We start from the raw sequence: 19,265 nt of genomic DNA, 5'->3' as shown, positions 1-19,265 counted from the left end.
CCCCTCTCTGATCACAGAGCAGATAATCTTTAACGTTGAATAGCTCCCATTGTAAAATAGATATAAAAAGCGATGTGACTAATTGCGCCGGGGCCTTTTATGAAAGCCCTTCTCGTACACGCCCCGGGCTGCGGCGAGAGGCTGAGAAGTGTTCTGTGTATCGTAGACTCTTCCCAGTGCCAAAAGACCACTGCTGATTTACAGCCCCTAACATTTCCCAGTAGTCGTGTTCATTTCATCAGGGCCGGCCGTACCGTATCGTACAGCACAGCGGGGGGGGGGGGGGGGGGGGGGGGGGGGGGGGGGGGGGGGGGGGGGTGCATTCACACAGGTCCTGCACCTCGAAGCGCTGATGATTGGTGAGCTCGTGTTCCGCCTCCGCCGACCTGGACTTCCCCCCCCCCCCTGCACGCCCCGCTCTCTGTGTGAACCCTCGAGTGGTTTTTGGTGTGGATATCCTGTGTGTGGAGCCGTCCCTAACCTCCTCCGCCAAGGGCTGGTCCGACTCGTTCTCCTCCTCTGCCAACGATCCCAACTGTAAAGAAACCCGATAAAGCACTTTAGCCGATCACAATAAGACGAGACCTTCTGCCACAAAAAAAAACGTTGCTTTGTACCTTTTCACGTTTTTTTTTTCCCTTGCCTGTGAGTTCTCCTACGTTCTGGTGTTCCCGAGCCCTGTTCCTCTCTCCGCGACAGGACAGTGTTCTACAGAAACACACCTCAACACACTCTGACTGAGCTGCCAAGCGACAGGCTCAGAGCCACGGCCCGGGTGAGACTGGCAGCCGGAGCAATGCACTTTTCTGTGGCGTCGTCCTCCGACGACGAAGGGGGGAACAATTTGTAGTTTGTTTCAAGGTGAACACCCACACAGTCTGAGCCCCTAAAACACCCACACAGAGACACGCACACACACACACACACAAACACGCGCGAAACACACGCGCACACACACACACACACACACACACACACACACACACACACACACACACAGGGCTGAACACCCACGTCTCTGTTCTGGGATCACCTGAGGACAGAACACGGTGTGATTCCACTGGTGAGCTCTCACCTCCAGCACTTCTCGTGTGGAATGAGGAAGACAGAACACACAAGCGCAGTCTCTCTCTCCTCTCTCTCCCCCTTTCTCTCTCCTTCCTCTCTCAGTCTCTCACTCATCGTTTCCCCACACGCTCTCTCTCTCTCTCTCTCTCTCTCTCTCCCTCTCTCTCTCTCTCTCCCTCTCTCTATCTCTATCTCTCTCCCGCTCTCTCTCTCCCTCTCCCTCTCTCTCTCCATCTCTCTCTCGTTCTCTCTCTCTCTCTCTCTCTCTACCTCTCTCTCTCCCTCTCTCTCTCTCTCCATCTCTCTCTCTCTCGTTCTCTCTCTCTCTCTCTACCTCTCGCTCTCTCCCTCTCGCTCTAGCTCTCCCTCCCTCTCTCTCTCTCTCTCTCTCCCTCCCTCTCGCTCCCTCTCTTTCTCTTTCTCTTCTTCTCCTCTCTCTCTCTCTCTCTCTCTCTCTCTCTCGATTACCCAGGAGTTTCCCTCCCTCTCGCTCCCTCTCTTTCTCTTTCTCTTCTTCTCCTCTCTCTCTCTCTCCTCTCTCTCTCTCTCTCGATTACCCAGGAGTTTCATCAAACACCTGGACCTTTTCAATCCTGCCCTGCCAGACACTGCCAGCTCTCTCTCTCTCTCCGGCCCTATAATTCATGTTATCTCACCCGCTCTGCAATTCAGCGATAGCTTAGAACCTGTGTGGGCCGCAGCTGGAAGAATCCCACTAACCAGTCGAAATGTTACATCTTCTTAAGGATCTGCTATATTTTGATCATGTAATATATTCCGATAAAGTGACATTAATTTATCCGACGTTTCCCTTTTGTCTTTTTGTTTTTTTTATTTCCCTCCGCCTCTCTCTGAAAGTATTAGTCTGTATAAAGCCCACGCTTTGTGTAAACCGTTTCTCCGCGGCCATTGTCGCGTCCTTTCTGTGGGTGGAGTACCGCCATGGAAACGGGTTTTTGCCTTTTGTCCCCGCATCGATCGGTCCCCCGTTGTTGTTGCTCTGCATCGGTTGTATTGTACATAGCTCTAATAAATGTTCTACAGGTTCTACTCCCGGCCTTTAAACCTCTTGTGTGAAGTGGCTCTCTGTTTCTGCTCACCCCTCGTTTCTCCTTCTCGTGGTCGAGCGCTTGTTGCTCGTCCACCCACATCAGCATCGGCACCACCGGCGGCTGGCTGGGGGAGCGCCGGCAGGGACTGGCTGCTTCACCGCTCCATGGGTCACATGACGCATGGTTGGCGCATGTTGTCTCGAGGCATGAGACCCTCATGACACACGAGGGTCTCAGGCTGCTCTGAGACTCACAGGACAAGGCCTTGTTGTGCGATATGAGGTGTTGTTTGAAGAATACATTGGAGGAGGTACATGTACTATGATCTATGATCCCCATGATAGAGTATAGTATGATATATGATAGAGTATAGTATGATCCATGATAGAGTATAGTATATATAATCTGTGATAGAGTATAGTATGATCTATGATAGAGTATCTTATGATCTATGATAAAGTATAGTATGTATGATCTATGATAGAGTATAGTATGATCTATGATAGAGTATCTTATGATCTATGATTAAGTATAGTATGTATGATCTATGATAGAGTATAGTATGATATATGATAGTATAGTAGATATAGTATAGTATACATAATCTGTGATAGAGAATAGAATATATAATCCTTGATAGAGTATAGTTGATATAATCCATGATAGAGTATAGTTGATATAATCCATGATAGAGTATAGTTGATATAATCCTTGATAGAGTATAGTTGATATAATCCATGATAGAGTATAGTTGATATAATCCTTGATAGAGTATAGTTGATATAATCCATGATAGAGTATAGTTGATATAATCCTTGATAGAGTATAGTTGATATAATACTTGATAGAGTATAGTTGATATAATCCGTGATAGAGTATAGTTTTGCATAGTTCAGTCAGTGAGCAGCAACATGAATGGTGTGATTTTGAAACAAGGTAGAATTCTAAACACAGGGGTGTCCTTCATCCACCTCCCAGTGGGTTAGGGTTAGGGTTAGGGTTAGGGTTAGGGTTAGGCTAACCCTAACCCTAACCCTAACCCCCCAGCACTAGTGGAGCATCGACCCATTCTGATGTCACTTTGGGCTGGCCTCTTATTTACTCTGCTTTCCGCCCCCCCTTCACCAGCCTCTAGTCTTGACTTGAGATACTGCTTTTAGTCACCCCCTTCACTGTGTGTGTGTGCGTGTGCGTGTGCGTGCATTTTTGCATATATTAATGTGTGGATGCACCACACATTTTGTGTGTACATTCTTGTGTGAGTCTGAATCTATGTTTGTGTGTGTTTGTGTGCAGCACATTAATGTGTCACAAAATGGGACACACAGACACACACACACACACAAATGTGTGTGTGTGTGTGTGTGTGTGTGTGTGTGCGCGCCCTGGTCTGCAGGAGAGCTCTTTTGTGCTCCAGGAGAATGGGGTCTTGGGGGAATGGGTCATTAGCTATGCATGGGCTCCCCTCCGCCGGCCCTCTGATTGGCCGGCTTTGTGAGGCCGGCCCTCTGATAGGCCGGCTTTGTGAGGCCGGCCCTCTGATAGGCCGGCTTTGTGAGGCCGGCCCTCTGATTGGCCGGCTTTGTGAGGCCGTCTCCGCTGGCGACACAAACAAATCCAGCTCCTGTTTCAGCCCCCATCCCACGTGCACACACACACACACACGCACGCACACACACATTCACGTGCACACATACGGACTCAAACACACATATACGTGGACACATACGGACTCATACACGCATTCACGTGCGCGCATAGAAACTCATACACGCATTCACGAGCACACATACGCGCACACACATTCACGTGCACGCATATGGACTCCCACAAGCATTCACGTGCACGAATACGGACCCAAACACACATCCATGTGCACACATACAAACTCATACACACAATCACGTGCACACCCACAGCTGAACTGTAGGATAGGGCCAACTGTAGGGTTTCTAATTAGTGTTACTTCATACTCATTAAGGGCTTGTTGGACTGAATGCACACACTGTGACGCACACACAGGGCCACACACACACAGGGACACACACACACAGAGTGAGACACACACAGGGACACACACACAGGGACACACACACGCACAGGGACACACACAGGGACACACACACAGTGAGACACACAAAGGGACACACACACAGGGACACACACACAGTGAGACAGACACAGGGACACACACAGGGACACACACACACAGGGACACACACACACAGGGACACACACACACAGGGACACACACACAGGGCCACACACACACACACAGGGACACACACACACACACAGGGACACACACACACAGGGACACACACAGTGGCACACACAGTTCACGTTCCCTCGGGACGGCTGACCTGTAGTTTTATCCGTATCCTTCACAAGAGGAACTAATTCAGTGGGAGTTTTATAATGATCATTTTGGCATCGTAAGCCCCTCATTTAGCGAGCTACTGTGGGCCTTTGGTGAACTCACATCCGAGGGAGGATCTGAACCCAAAGGTTTCACGGTTGAGGATTTATTCACTCTTCCACGTCAAACAGCCTCTCTTGTAACACTCATCTCTCATCGTCTCGGAAACCTCCGACGGGTTTTGGTTCAAGAGGGTTATTTCAGACTTCTGAAGTGCTTATCAGGAAGAGGCTTTTCAGAGCCATGGAAGGACATAACCTTAAACATATCCTTGTGTTAGAAGAGGAGACACAAATCAATTATCCTTAATAGCAATCTTTATACCCTCGGAAGTGGACTAGCTGCTTAACACGTTCACTATGGTGTTTTTTTGTGTTGACCGTCGTTGTTAGTACATATCTGTTGAAGCTTGGAATGCATTTAGTGTTTTTGTTTCCTGTCAGCAAGATTTGCGCACTGATACAATCACAATTGACCCCCTTTTTAAGCAACAAACGCGTCAGAACACAATAGAAAGGTGTCAAAAAAAGAAATGACCTCAACGGGCAAAAACATGTTATCTCCAACAGCACCACCTGCTGGCAGTGGGAGTACACATCTAAAGGGTTTTTAGATGAAAGGTCCAATATTATACCAGCAGGTGTGAGTGTGATTAGCCGTTACAAGCCGTTTCCAAAAATCTGCCCCTTCTGACATTACAAGTGGGCGTGTCCACCTAGATGTATGACGGATAGATGTCTAACATTTGCTGCAGTCCGCTGGGTAGGTTGGTAAACTGATCTATCCAGCGTACATCTAGGTGGACACGTCCACTTGAACTAAAAACACAGGAAACAGCAGATTTTCCAAACGGCTGGTAAAGGCTGATCACACTCACACCTGGTAGTATAATATGGGACCTTTAATGTATTAGTTCACTTCTGAGGATGTGGGATAAATTGGGCTTTATTTAAAGGGTTTGAAGGCAGCCATTAGCCTGAAAAGCAGAAATGTCAAACCAATTTGCTCGCTAATCCGTTGAATCAGAGCAGCCTGGGCCTTTGGCTGATAGATCAAAACCACACCACCTTTTTGTACCCTTTGAGAAACGCAGCAAAGCCATCAGAGGAGAAAGGTCAGGGGATTAAATGAAGCGCTATCTTACAGAATAGATGTATGTACCACGAGAAACGAATCACACGGAGGTATTCAGTAATGGGACTGAGATGATATCAGCAACACATTTGACCTGCGTTTTCTAAACAGAACTGACCTGGTTCTCCCAGATGTCTTCACCCCCCCACACCCCCTGTGGGGGGTGTGGGGTTCAATGGCTCTTTCTGCGTCTCTCTCTCCCTCTAGTCTCCCCCCCGCCCTCGTTCTGCGTCTCATCCTGCTTTGATAGTCGTCTCGATCTCTCAAGCCAGTAGAGGGCAGTCTTTGTTGAGCAGTGATCACAATGCCCGTATCAGGCCTTCCTTCTGAGGACAGACGGACACACAGACGGACACACAGATGGACACACAGACTGACACACAGACGGACACACAGACGGACACACAGACTGACCAACAGACAGACACACAGACGGACACAAAGACGGACGGACAGACCCCTCCTAGAAACGGCATCGTCAGGCCGTCTCCACACCCAGCTGTCTGCATCTCCCCTTCGTCTCCCTGTCAGCTGTCTGCTCTTAGCCTGTGTGTGTGTGTGCGTGTGTGTGTGTGTGTTTGTGTGTGTGTGTGTGTGTGTTTGTGTGTGTGTGTGTGTGAAAGCCTCCACTGTATCGCTTTCTTGTCGGATCAATTTCAGGCATACTGAAGAGATGGAAAATCCAAAATTCTTTCACTTTATTTCTCATGCATCATAATCCCAACCCCATGAATAACACACACACACGCACACGCACACACACACACACACACACACGCGCACACACACACACGCGCACACACAGACATTAACATTTTATTGTGCTCCTGAGCTATCGTGCGATGGAGACGTTTGAAGGGCAGTCCTTGGCGGACTCTAGTGTGTGTTCTGTGTGTGTAATGCATGTCGTGTTGTGTTTGTGTCATTGTGCATGCCTTAGCTGCAGTGTGTCTGTGTGTGTGTGTGTGTGTGTGTGGTGTGCGTACCGGTGTGTAGCTGCTTGTGAACGTCACCCTGCCTTGTCCCTCAGCAGGTAAGGACAGAGGAGGCAGGAGGCGAGGCAAGGAGAGAGGAGGGAGCTTCAGACTGCCGGGCAAGAGAGCCCCCTCCTCAAACCCAAAGCCCCTCCCTCCTCCTCCTCCTCCCCCTCCTCTCCCCCGCCTCCCCCTCTGCTCCCGCCGCAAGTCCAAGTCCCCCTCGTCCCGGCCCCCCACCAAGGCCCCCCTGGACCTGGACAACATCTGCGTTGGCGGGGGCGGGGGCCGGGACCCCCGCAGGGGGTGGCAGGGGTCCCGGGACACGCGGCTCACCCCACCGGTGGCCGCCGCCGCCGCCGCCGCCACACTGGAGCAGAAGTGGGGGGGCGTGGCCTCGGAGCTGCGTTGCCGTGGCGGCCGCATGCGGTCGGCGGTGTACCAGACGTCGGACCTACCCTCCATGGTGGCGGTGAAGGTGGGGGCCGACGACCCCCCCGAGGCACGCCGCAACGGACACCTGGACCGCAGCAACTTCAAGGCCACCTTCGTCTGAGGAGCCGGCCGTCTCGAGGCCGTGGGGCCCCCCTTCACAACCTCCAGGGGCCTTGAGGCCAGGGGGGGCCCTCACAACCTCCAGGGGCCTCTGAGCTGAGGCTCCAATCACCGGCTGGAGGCTCTCCCCGGTGGATGGTAAACGGTAAACGGACTGTATTCATACAGCGCTTTTCTAACCAGTGGCCACTCAAAGCGCTTTACAATACTGCCCAACATTCACCCATTCATGCACACATTCACACACCGACGGCGGAGTCAGACACGCAGGGCGACAGCCAGCTGGTCGGGAGCAGTCAGGGTGAGACGTCACTCAAGATAGGAGGAGCCGGGGATCGAACCAGCAACCTTCAGGTTTCTAGTCGACTCGCTCTACCTCCTGAGCCACACGCCGTCCCCGGGATGGGTCTACACGGTGAGATCAAGACTGGCTCAGAAGGGGACCTCAGAGGCTGAGAAGGAGGCTGAGGAGGATGAGAAGGAGACATCATAGGCTAAGATAAAGACACTCAGAGGTGTCCCCAGAACCTCCTCCTGGATCACCATTGGGGCAGTGGGAGACAGACCAGTATGATGGAGACGGACCAGTATATGTCAAAGACTGAGCAGTATGTTCAGACCAGTATGTTCAGACCAGTATGCTGGAGAAAGACCAGTACGTTGATGGGAGCTCAACCTGTAGAACACGGTCTCACAGCCGGCCCCCTTCTGATCCCTGGGACAGACGGATCGGTTTCTGAACTTCCTGTCCGTATGAATCAACTTCCTGTCCGTCTATTCTTCGTTTAACTTGGTCAGTAGTTACCATTTATTTGTATTTTATTAATTTCATCTGTAAAGTTGTTGATTATACAGTATTACATTGCATTTGCGTGATTGTTCGTTGAAACAATGTTACATTTTCACTATTTGGTCATACATATTTTTGGAAGAGAAAATTGAATTATGCTCAACAGTGTTTAGAAGTATTACGAATAAAAAAGTCAATTCAAACATGGACACCCAATGTCTAAACTTTCCAATCTACTTCGCACTACCAAACACCTTAAGTGAACCTCCTCACCCAAACTGTGACCCTCTCCTGGATGACGTAATGACGCATGACGCACCGTTCCACTCATTCAATCATTCATTCATTCATGACGTATTGGCAAATCGCCCATCCGCTCTAAATATTTTTCGCCCCTCTGTGAGGCGTTCATTGTTGTGCGAAATGCGTTGGCAAGGGCAACAACATATCCCATAATCGAAGGCTTTGTGCAAATTGAATTTTCATTGTGACACCGAGGCTGGAGTCCTGTGATAAAACAACACGCCTAATCCGCCTCTAAGACGGGCCGGCCCCCCGGGGCTTTGAGTTAAGTGACAGGTTCGCCGGTATTTAATTGAATTAGCTATGAAGACTATTGGCACACCTGGCGCTGACCCGCTAGAGCCGCGCGTCCGGGTGGGTGGCCGAGCCGGTGGCCGCTTCACGCACCGATGTGGCGTCTCTCACGGAGAGCCGCTCGTGTCCGATGGGGTCCCGGGGGGGGCGGGGGCCGAGGGCTGGTGGAGCTATTTTGAAATAGGAATAGGAGAACGGCCCCACGGAGGGATTCGTCATACACACATACTCACACACTCGTCCACGCGCTAACGAGCGCGCACACTCACATGTGCGCACACACAGATACGCACATTCAAACACAGACACACGCGCACGCACACACACACACACACACACACACACACACACACACACACACACACACACACACACACACGTTCAACCCCCCCCCCCCCACACACACACACATATACACACGTTCAACCCCCCCCCCAAACACACACATATACACACGTTCAACCTCACGCACACACACACACACGGACACACACACACACACACACACAGGGACACACACACACCCCCCCACACACACACACACACGTCCAACCACACACACATAGCTGGCCCAGCTGCTCGGAACCATGACAGAAGATGACGGATACGGTTGTCGCGGAGGGACAAGTCAAGTTCAGAGATGGAAAAAAGGTGATTCTGTTTCATTAAGTCGATCTTCGTTGTTTCTGAATGCGTCGGTGTCGTTCGCTCGATGGTGTCTGAGGTTAATCGAGGGGTTGTGTCTGTTTTTTGGGTTCAACTTTGCTCCACAGTGGAAGACCCGGTGGGTCGTCCTTCGTAAACCGTCTCCGGTCGCAGGTAGGGAATGGAGCAAAGTTATATTCTAGCTTACTAGATCTATATACTTTATCTTTATGTCTATTCATTACAAACACTTTAGCAGAAGTTCGGTTCAGTTTAAAAGACGCATACTCGTCCAAATTATGCACTCTTTCCCCCGTGATTTTCTAGTATCGCACAACTTGTCACTTTGACACTTGGCCGTGCGCCACGGAGCGCATAGCGCACGTCTCCAATAGCCGTGTTAACACGTGATTACATTGCGCCATTCCCACACATAGTTGGAATAAGTGTGCGTTTAATATTCTGTGCCCGTCTAGCGACATCCATTAGCGATCATTTGTAAAGTTGAGTTAACACAAAGAAAGAGATAGAAGGTGAGGGGATGCGTATGGATATGTTGCTCTGCCCGGGAGTTCCAGATCAGGAACCACTTTAGCGCCTGTATAATGTAAAGGTTGACGTTCAGCTGCCTGCGCAAATAGATCAGCTCATTATCCGTGGGTCTGTTACGACAGCTGTGCTAGGGACAAACACATAGAGGACCTATGACCATGCACACTTTCTATGGCACACACAAGCACAGACAGCAGCATTAATAAGAATAACAAGGACTCACTGCAGCTCAGCTCACCTGTTTGTCTGCTTCCCATCAGACTGTCTCTCTGATTCCTCTCATACTGTCTGTCTCTCTGATTCCAATCAGACTCTCTGTCTCCCATCAGACTGTCTGTCTCTCTGATTCCCATCAGACTGTTTGTCTCTCTCTTATTCCCATCAGAATGTCTGTCGCCCTGATTCCCATCAGACTGTCTGTCTCTCTGATCCCCATCAGACTGTCTGTCTCTCTGTTTCCCATCAGACTGTCTGTCTCTCTGATTCCCCTCAGACTGTCTGTCTCCCTGATTCCCACCAGACTGTCTGTCTCTCTGATCCCCACCAGACTGTCTGTCTCTCTGATTCCCACCAGACTGTCTGTTGCCTTGATTCCCATCAGACTGTCTGTCTCTCTGATTCCCATCAGACTGTCTGTCTCCCTGATTCCCACCAGACTGTCTGTCTCTGCTGGTGTACAAAGACAAGAGGAAATCCAAGGATAAGGAGAAGAGCCAATACCACAAGGAGAGGCTCAACGTGAAGATAGAGGTGAATGCATACTACAATATACACACTACCGTTCAAAAGTTTGGGGCTACTTAGAATAACCCTATTTTTTTAAGAAAAATACTTTTTTTTCCCAATGAAGATAACAGTAAATGAATCAGAAATACAGTCTAGATATTGTTAATGTCATAAATGCCTATTCAAGCTGTAAAAGGCTGAATTTTAGAGGTGTACAGAGGCCTATTTCCAGCCTCCATCACTCCTGTGTTCTAACGCTACATTGTTTAGCTCATCGTGTTAAAAAGCTAATTGATGATAAGAAAACCCTTGTGCAATTATGCTAGCACAGCTGAAAACAGTTGAATAAAAGTGTGAGTTTTCATGGAAAACATGACATTTTCTGGGTGACCCCAAACTTTTGAATAGTAGTGTAGATAATACTGAAGACTGCTCTGCTGGATTTGGTTCGCTTCTCGGGGGTATTTTGATATATTTGCATATTAAACGCTCCCACTTTCCCCCTTGAGCAAGATATGCTGTCTATCCTTTATCATGACAGTAGATAACTCCTGGGGACTATCTCGTTAGGCAGAAGCCACAATGAGTTTAACTAATGCCTCATTATAATCATAACCTCATTAAGCTTGAATGGTTACTGTCAGTGCAGCGATATCCCCGTTAAAAAACGCTGACTCTATCTCCCCTTCAAGTGAATTCTAGAAAGAGGCAGACGACCAAACCAAGGCTAATGCTATCAAAAGTTACGCTAATAGGGGAGCAGGTCGGCTGGTAACCGGAAGGTTGCTGGTTCGATCCCCGGCTCCTCCTAGCGGAGCGTCGAGGTGTCCCTGAGCGAGACGCCTCACCCTGACTGCTCCTGACGCGCTGGCTGCCGCCCTGCGTGGCCGACATCCATTCATACACGGCGTGTATGAACGTGGTGAATGTGAGGCAGTATTGTGAAGCGCCTTGAGTGGCCACTGGTCAGAAAAGCGCCGCATAAGTGCGGTCGATTTACGATTCAGTCACTGCGATATGCCGGGCTTCGAGTCGCAGTCACCGCAGTGCGCTACAACGGACTAATGTGTGAGTAACGAGCGCCCCCCGCTCCACCAGGCGATCTGCGGCCTGGAGCCGGGGCCGGGGTACGACGGCGTGTCCTACTCCCTCTCCATCCTGTGCCTGGCCTACAGCGTGGCGCTGGGCTTCAGCAGCCGCGAGGCCGCCAGCGCCTGGGAGGCCCGCATCCGGTACAGCCTGGGAGAAGGTGAGGGGCGAGGGGTATGAGGGGGAGGAGCGCATGCCGTGTGTGTGTGTGTGTGTGTGTGTGTGTGTTTGTGTGTGTGTGTGTGTGTGTGTGTGTGTGTGTGTGTATGCAACTGCTTGTTCTTTCTACCACAACGAAGGATGACATCTCGGCAGGGCTTTTAATATTCTGTAATATTCTGTGTGACAAAATGACACCGAAAGTGTTTTAGCAGTCAATAATAGGGCGGCGAGGCACGTCTTTCCGAGAGGGGCACAGAAAACAACAGTTAAAGTCTGTTTGTTTGTGGTGTAGCGTTGCAACAAAGACCACGATGACACTTACAAACGAGGAGCAAATTAAAAGCGACAGAGATAAAGTCGCCTCTCATCTCTGCCGTGGCTCTCGTTAGTGCAGCTGAGTGTGCCGCTTCCTGTCGGTGATCATAGTTGTGTTTGTTTCGCCTCGTTATTCACTGTTCACCGGCTCATCGGCTGTGTGATGGATTCTGCTCCCTGTTCATTTAGGCCTCTGTTGGTTTTACAGACACAACAACACAACGCAGTCACTGAAAGCCACAGAATCCACCGCGACACATTTGTGTTTCCCTCGACGCAGCCCCGAGGCGTAGAAACTTGTGAACAACTCTGCTCTCATTCACATTTACATTCAGGGCATTTAACAGACACTTTTCTCCAAAACGACTTGCAATAAGTCCATTTGTCAGAAGGAAGAAAAATAATACATCTCTGTCGGTACAGTGTTCATAGAACCAAGTGCCAAGCACTAACAAACGCTAGGTTAAACCATTCCCTGTATACAGCAAAGATAGCTAGGAAGTACAATTTTTTAGTGGCAGGACGTACAACGTACGTGAGTCTAAAGCTGGTGAGCGACTCTGCGGTCCTCGCGTCGGCAGGGAGCTCGTTCCACCGCTCTGGAAGAGTTGTGGCTTTGATGATTGACCTCTCTCCTTCTTTGTGTCTCTCTCTACCTGTCCCTCTCTCTCTCCTTTGTGTCTCTCTGTGTTTGTCTCTTTGTTTGTCTCTCTTTTTTCTTTGTGTTTGTCTCTGTTTGTCTCTCTGTCTCTGTCTCTGTCTCTCTCTCTCTGTCTCTGTCTCTGTCTCTGTCTCTGTCTCTGTCTCTGTCTCTCTCTCTCTCTCTCTCTCTCTCTCTTTTTTCTTTGTGTTTGTCTCTCTGTCTCTGTCTCTCTCTGTCTCTCTCTCTCTATCTCTCTCTCTCTCTCCCTCTCTCTCTCTCTCTCTCTCTCTCTCTCCAGTCCACAGGTTCAGTGTTCAGGTTCAGCCCGGCACTAAACTGGAGATTGGCCCTGCCTCCCTACACCTCTGCAACACCCTATTGGTCCTCACCAGGGATGTCCCGCCCCTCGTCATTGGCCATTGGAAGCTGTCGGAACTCCGTCGCTATGGCGCCGTGCCGGACGGCTTCGTCTTTGAGGGCGGGTCTCGCTGCGGAATATGTGAGTGTTGACCAATCAAAACGTCTTCTAGATAACCAATCACGTGGCTGATTTAGAAACCTGTCAATTCAGGACATCCTGAGCTGTTATTATTAGAGTATTATGTGTTTAATATTCAGTCATTCAGCAGACGCTTGTATCCAAAGTGCCTTACAGTGAATTATTTAATTGTAATTAGATCGGTGTCATTAGTAAGCAGGTTAGTAAGGCATCTCATTTAAGGATGTCTCCAGGCAGGATTCAAACTACCACCCTGACCGCGAGACAATGCTATTGTCTCAGTGCTTTGCTCGGCATGCCTTGGTTCCCAAGCGGTCAGTGTCCCATCGCATTCCGCCCCCTATTTGACGTCGTTCCAGTGAAGGTGAATCACGGGGATCAGCTAACCACGGGGGTCGTCTCCGTTCCTGCCAATGCTCTCTCATCCAGTACTTTGCATTATTTCGATTAAAAGCGCGGCTCTGGGAATCCATTTCACCGATATCTCATTAGTGGGGCTAATTCTGAGGCCGTTCCTTTCCCTGGGTGACGTGGGCTGTGAGATGAACGGTTGCGTTCCCCTCGACTGTCTCTGTTTGGATAGGCCCACCTCTCCCTCTCAATTTGTTCCTGCATAATTGCCTTTTAATGGCCCTATTACTCACAGCCTCAAAGAGCCGCATGCAACGCAAGACTTTAAGAAGTTAAATTGGAAATGGTTGTCACGTACAGTGTGTGTGTGTGTGTCCGTGTGTGTGTGTGTATGTGTGTGTGTGTGTCTGTGTGTGTGGGAGTGTGTGTGTGTGTGGAGGGAGGGAAATCGCCGCCCTTCTCACCTCAGGTCCAAAAAGGTCCTTTCCGATCCGGATTCAAACAAACCAACACTAATCTCCATGACGACACTGTCTCTTCCATGAAGCCCCCCCCCCCCCCCCCTCCCGGAAGGGGCCCCTTTAGTATTCCTGGCCCCTGTCCCTCTGAAGGTCTGTGTCTGGAGGTGTGTGGGCTCGTATGCAAAGAATGAGAGGCATCTCTTTGTCCGAGGGTGGGGACCTAAATATGTGTTGAGTGGGGACCTCAATGTGTGTGTGTGTGTTTGTGTGTGTGTGTGTCTGGTGTTGAGCCGATATCTCAGTGTGTGTGTATCTGGTGTTGAGTGGGTTTGTATCTGGTGGCGCCAGCACATATTTCTGTGTGCGGCTGCAAAAGGGCAATGACCTGTCTGCTCTACTTGGATGTCTTTTATTTAGGGCAGCTTTCTGAGGCTCTCCCTCGAGAGGCTAGCCTCGACAGTTAGCAGAGGATTTCTTCCTTCTCTTGTCCGGGCGTTTCTATGGGGGATCTTAAAGTCGCAATGTGCAACATTTACGATACGATGCGATACTACCTCATTTGTCAGTAGGGCACTGAAATTAATTTTGCGTCCCTGGGAAGGCCCCTCAAAACGTTTAGGACATGCAGGTAACACCATGTACAAATGACATATGACAGCACAGCGATACACAAGCAGCACAGATGACAGATAAGGCAAGCACAGGTGTTGACAGGAGACACACAAGTACAGACACATGACACATGACATGGCACAGCCCACAGATACACAAAACACAAATGTCAGATAAGGCAATTTACAAAGACATATGAAGACTAATACCCATGGAACCATAAATGCTCTGATCTCATTTCCATGAGGTTGTAACTTCATTAACGGTGACCTGTCTGTAGTCAATGCTTATCGATAGAGAGAAACATAAAATCACATCCTATAACTGATTTAATCTACAAATATGAAATGCTGTACCTCTCTCTTTGTTTGCGAGACCATAAACCCCTCCCACTCACCCTAAACCCCTCCCAGTCACCCTAAACCCCTCCCACTCACCATAAACCCCTCCCACTCACCCTAAACCCCTCCCACTCACCATAAACCCCTCCCACTCACCCTAAACCCCTCCCACTCACCATAAACCCCTCCCAGTCACCATAAACCCCTCCCACTCACCATAAACCCCTCCCACTCACCTTAAACCCCTCCCAGTCACCCTTAACCCCTCCCACTCACCCTAAACCCCTCCCACTCACCCTAAACCCCTCCCAGTCACCCTTAACCCCTCCCACTCACCCTTAACCCCTCCCACTCACCCTAAACCCCTCCCAGTCACCCTTAACCCCTCCCACTCACCCTTAACCCCTCCCACTCACCCTAAACCCCTCCCAGTCACCATAAACCCCTCCCACTCACCATAAACCCCTCCCACTCACCTTAAACCCCTCCCAGTCACCCTTAACCCCTCCCACTCACCCTAAACCCCTCCCACTCACCCTAAACCCCTCCCAGTCACCATAAACCCCTCCCACTCTCCCTAAACCCCTCCCACTCACCCTAACCCCTCCCACTTACCCTAAACCCCTCCCACTCACCCAAAACCCCTCCCAGTCACCATAAACCCCTCCCACTCTCCCTAAACCCCTCCCACTCACCCTAACGCCTCCCACTCACCCTAAACCCCTCCCACTCACCCAAAACCCCTCCCAGTCACCATAAACCCCTCCCACTCTCCCTAAACCCCTCCCACTCACCCTAACCCCTCCCACTCACCCTAAACCCCTCCCACTCACCCTAAACCCCTCCCAGTCACCATAAACCCCTCCCACTCTCCCTAAACCCCTCCCACTCACCCTAACCCCTCCCACTCACACCTCCAAACCGCCCAGCTGCGCCAGGTGACGCCACTCAGATTCACAGCCAGTTAGAGGACAGAACCGATATTAAGTTTTTTGAATGACGAAAGTCTCACAACTTATCGGCGAAATCGTACACATTGCAGCTTGTAGATTGTTATTCGGTGCGACGGTGCTCTGCCTTGTGCTAAAGGTGTGGCTATACTTATAATGCGTTTGCAAAGGCATATCCACACGCTTGTTCTACTGTCTACTTAGCCTCTGTGTCGGCGTGTGTGTGTGTGTACGTGTCTGTGTGTGTGTGCGTATGTGCAAATGGTATGTGTGTGATGTCCATGCATGTGTGTGTAAGCATGTGCCTGGGCTGGGGTGTGTGTGCATGAATGTGTGAGGCACGCAGCAGACTTAGGGCTCCTACAGGAATACCTGGGCTCCGACGGCTCTGGTTTCATTGCACAGATGAACGGTTATAAATACCAGCCCCGCCTTCTGCTGGTCAGACGTCCAATCAGCTCGCCCCCTAGAGGCCCACCGGCCCCGCAAGGCCCGCCCATCTGCATAACTCCCAGCATGCTTAGGGAGAGCGCTGTGTGGCATTTCTTTGGCCGTTGGTCTGCAGATGGAGGGAAGGAGATGCCAAGGGCTGGCATGGCAGCTATGCACTTCAAACCGGGGCTGGGTTTCATCTCACGTGGTTGTTTGCAGACATCAGACATGTTTGTGTATTTAAAAACCGAACAGAGAAATAATGTTGGCCAGAACACGAAGAAGGGGTGAGGAGAAGAGAGGGTGTTTGTGTGAGTGTGACTGTGTGTGTGTGTGTGTGTGTGTGTTGAATGTATGTGTGCGTGTGTGTGTGCGTGTGTGTGTGTGTTGAATGTGTGTGTGTGTGTGTGTGTGTGTGTGTGTGTGTGTGTGTGTGTGTGTGTGCGTGTGTGTGTGTGTGTGTGAGTGTGTGCAGGTAGGGAGGGTGGGGGTGAGAGTGGTCGTAAGAAACGACATTGGCGGAAATATTTCAGGGGATGGTCCCAGATGTTGACAGCTTTAACGTTCCGAGCTCCACAGTTGCCCGCGGTCGAATGTTTTTAATTTGATATAACATTCTGCCGGGTACCAGAGCATCGCCATGGCGATGGATGCGGCCGGCTGGCGGGCGATGGGAGCAGGAGGACAGTGAAAGGCAGCTGCTCACAGGGAGACATAAACACTGGCAGAGAGACGAGGAACGAGAGGCGGGATACCAGTCAACATCCACACACGAGGGGGAGGGAGGGACGGAGTGGGGGGCGAGAAAGATAGAGAGAGAGAGAGAGAGAGGGTGGGAGAGAGGGAGAGAGAGAGGGAGAGAGGGAGAGAGAGAGAGAGAGAGAGAGAGAGAGAGAGAGGGAGTGGGAGAGATGGAGGGAGGGAGGGAGGGAGAGAGAGAGTTGGTAAGATGGAGAGAAGAAGAGAGGATGATAGAGAGAGAATGTGTGTAGTAGAATGAGAGAGACAGATGGTAAGAGAGAAATAAAGACGATAAAAGAAAGAGAGACTGCAACAGAGAGGGTGAGAGAGAGTGAGACAGACAGAGAGGGAGGGAAGTGATGGAGAGAAAGTGAAAGAGGTTTGACTTTGTTAAATTAAGGATGAGAGAGAGAAAAGCGAGCCAGAGAGAGAGACACACACACACACACACACAGGGGCGAACGAGAGCGAGAGCGGCAGAGAGATGCAGAGAGAGAGATACAGTAGATGTCAATACAGTTTTTTTCAATTGCTTGAACACACTTTGCAAAACTTGGCTCATTGTGTCAAAACTCAACACACAAGCAAATAAGACACAACACTGAGAAATATACCATTCACATCTATGTCAAATTGAAACTTTAACAATCCTTTGTTAAAATGTCACTCTGATGACAAAATGATACACACTTGTATCATATGACACCTTCAGATCAGCAGCAACACACTAGTCTACTTTATATAAAACATTGCAGTCTTCCATATTCACTGTTTGTATTCAGTTCCACAGAAGGCACCTTTTCACAACAACCAAAAAATCTAATACTCAATACTGTACATTGCAGTACAGTACCTTACAGTTCAGTCAATTCAGTTTAAGCAAAAATATAACAAAAATTAACCAAAAATACACAATTGTACTGTAAACACAGAAAAACACGGCAATTGTGCGTTGGTTGGCTTATGGATCCTTGCCTTGTGTGCCGAATCCGTCCATGGATTGACCTTACCTCAATGTCTCTGCAGGCCAATTCCATTGCCTGCAGAAGAGGCATGCGGGCATGTGGTTGGCAGTCATATACACTACATCCTCAAGCCGAAAAAAAACCTTCTTTAGGTTTTAGAAATGGCGAGTATAGGCCTACGGCTTCAACTTGTTTATGGTTGGTGTACCAGTTCCGGACCAAAACAGCCCGATGGAAATGAACATTATCCCAGACAACAACAAACCTGGGCTGCTCTGATCTGTCCTGTTCAGCTGCATCATGAAGTGCATCTAGAAGTGTGATGATATGTTGGGTATTGCAGGGACCTATTTTTGCATGATGGTGCAGTTACCCTCAAAGGCTTATGGTGGCACACAATGATATGTTTCCCCTGCGCTGCCCCGGGACGTGCACAATTGCCCTTTGGCCTTTTTGTAGCTGGCCGATAGGTGGTCAGTTTTGTAAGTAAGTGTTTTGAGGTGTGTATTTAAGTATTTTCAATTACCCAATGTGTTTAGTATTTTGAATAGATGTGTTTTCCCAATGATATACTGAGATGTCATTTTTTAACAAAGTGTCTTATGTTTGAAATAGTGTGTAGTATGCAGGAGCAACTGTGTTGCACAATAGCAACTAAAGTGCAAAGCAGTGCTTTTGTTTAAGGAATGCTTACATGTGTTTAAGGCATAGTAACAAAAACTTCAAGTTGTGTTACTTTGGTCTAAGCATGTGTCTATAGTGTTCAAGCAATTGGAAAAAACTGTAATGTTAACCACTCTAGACCCGAGTCGTTGCATAAGAGTGGATTCGCCCAAGTCTCCCTTGTTCAGAGTTCACCTAGACTCTGCACAGCCTTCCCCCTTACCCCCCCCCCCACACACACACCTCTTACATTAAAAACAGTACTTTGCATTGTGTAGCGTCTTATCCTAGCTATCTTTGTTGCATACGGGGAATGGGTTAACCTAGTGATGGTAAGTGCTTGGCACTTGGTTCTATGAGCATCCTTACTGTACCGACAGAGATATATTGTTGTATCTCTTTCTTCTGACAAATGTACTTATTGTAAGTCGCTTTGGATAAGAGCGTCTGCTAGATGCCCTGAATGTAAATGTAAAAATGTAAATGAAGAGTCTGCTTTTCCATATGGACAAGATGAACCAAGAGCGCA

At 49.4% G+C, this 19,265-nt stretch overlaps 1 protein-coding gene across 1 annotated transcript in view; it reads left to right on the top strand.

The window, feature by feature from the left end:
- Positions 1–9,186: 9,186 nt before the first annotated feature.
- Positions 9,187–19,265, top strand: part of dok7b (docking protein 7b) — a gene marked incomplete at both ends in the record, with an annotated part of 24,110 nt that continues 14,031 nt past the window's right edge. The window contains 5 exons of the mRNA XM_079730395.1: positions 9,187–9,240; positions 9,363–9,408; positions 10,442–10,536; positions 11,611–11,761; positions 13,020–13,220. Coding sequence (XP_079586521.1) covers positions 9,187–9,240; positions 9,363–9,408; positions 10,442–10,536; positions 11,611–11,761; positions 13,020–13,220 — 547 coding nt within the window. The remainder of the gene's footprint in view (positions 9,241–9,362; positions 9,409–10,441; positions 10,537–11,610; positions 11,762–13,019; positions 13,221–19,265) is intronic.

The sequence above is a fragment of the Pollachius pollachius genome (genome assembly GCF_949987615.1).
Source record: "Pollachius pollachius genome assembly, chromosome: 2".
Classification (NCBI taxonomy): domain Eukaryota; kingdom Metazoa; phylum Chordata; class Actinopteri; order Gadiformes; family Gadidae; genus Pollachius; species Pollachius pollachius.
Note: the sequence above shows the minus strand (reverse complement) of the source record. Positions and strands in the feature narration are given on the sequence as shown.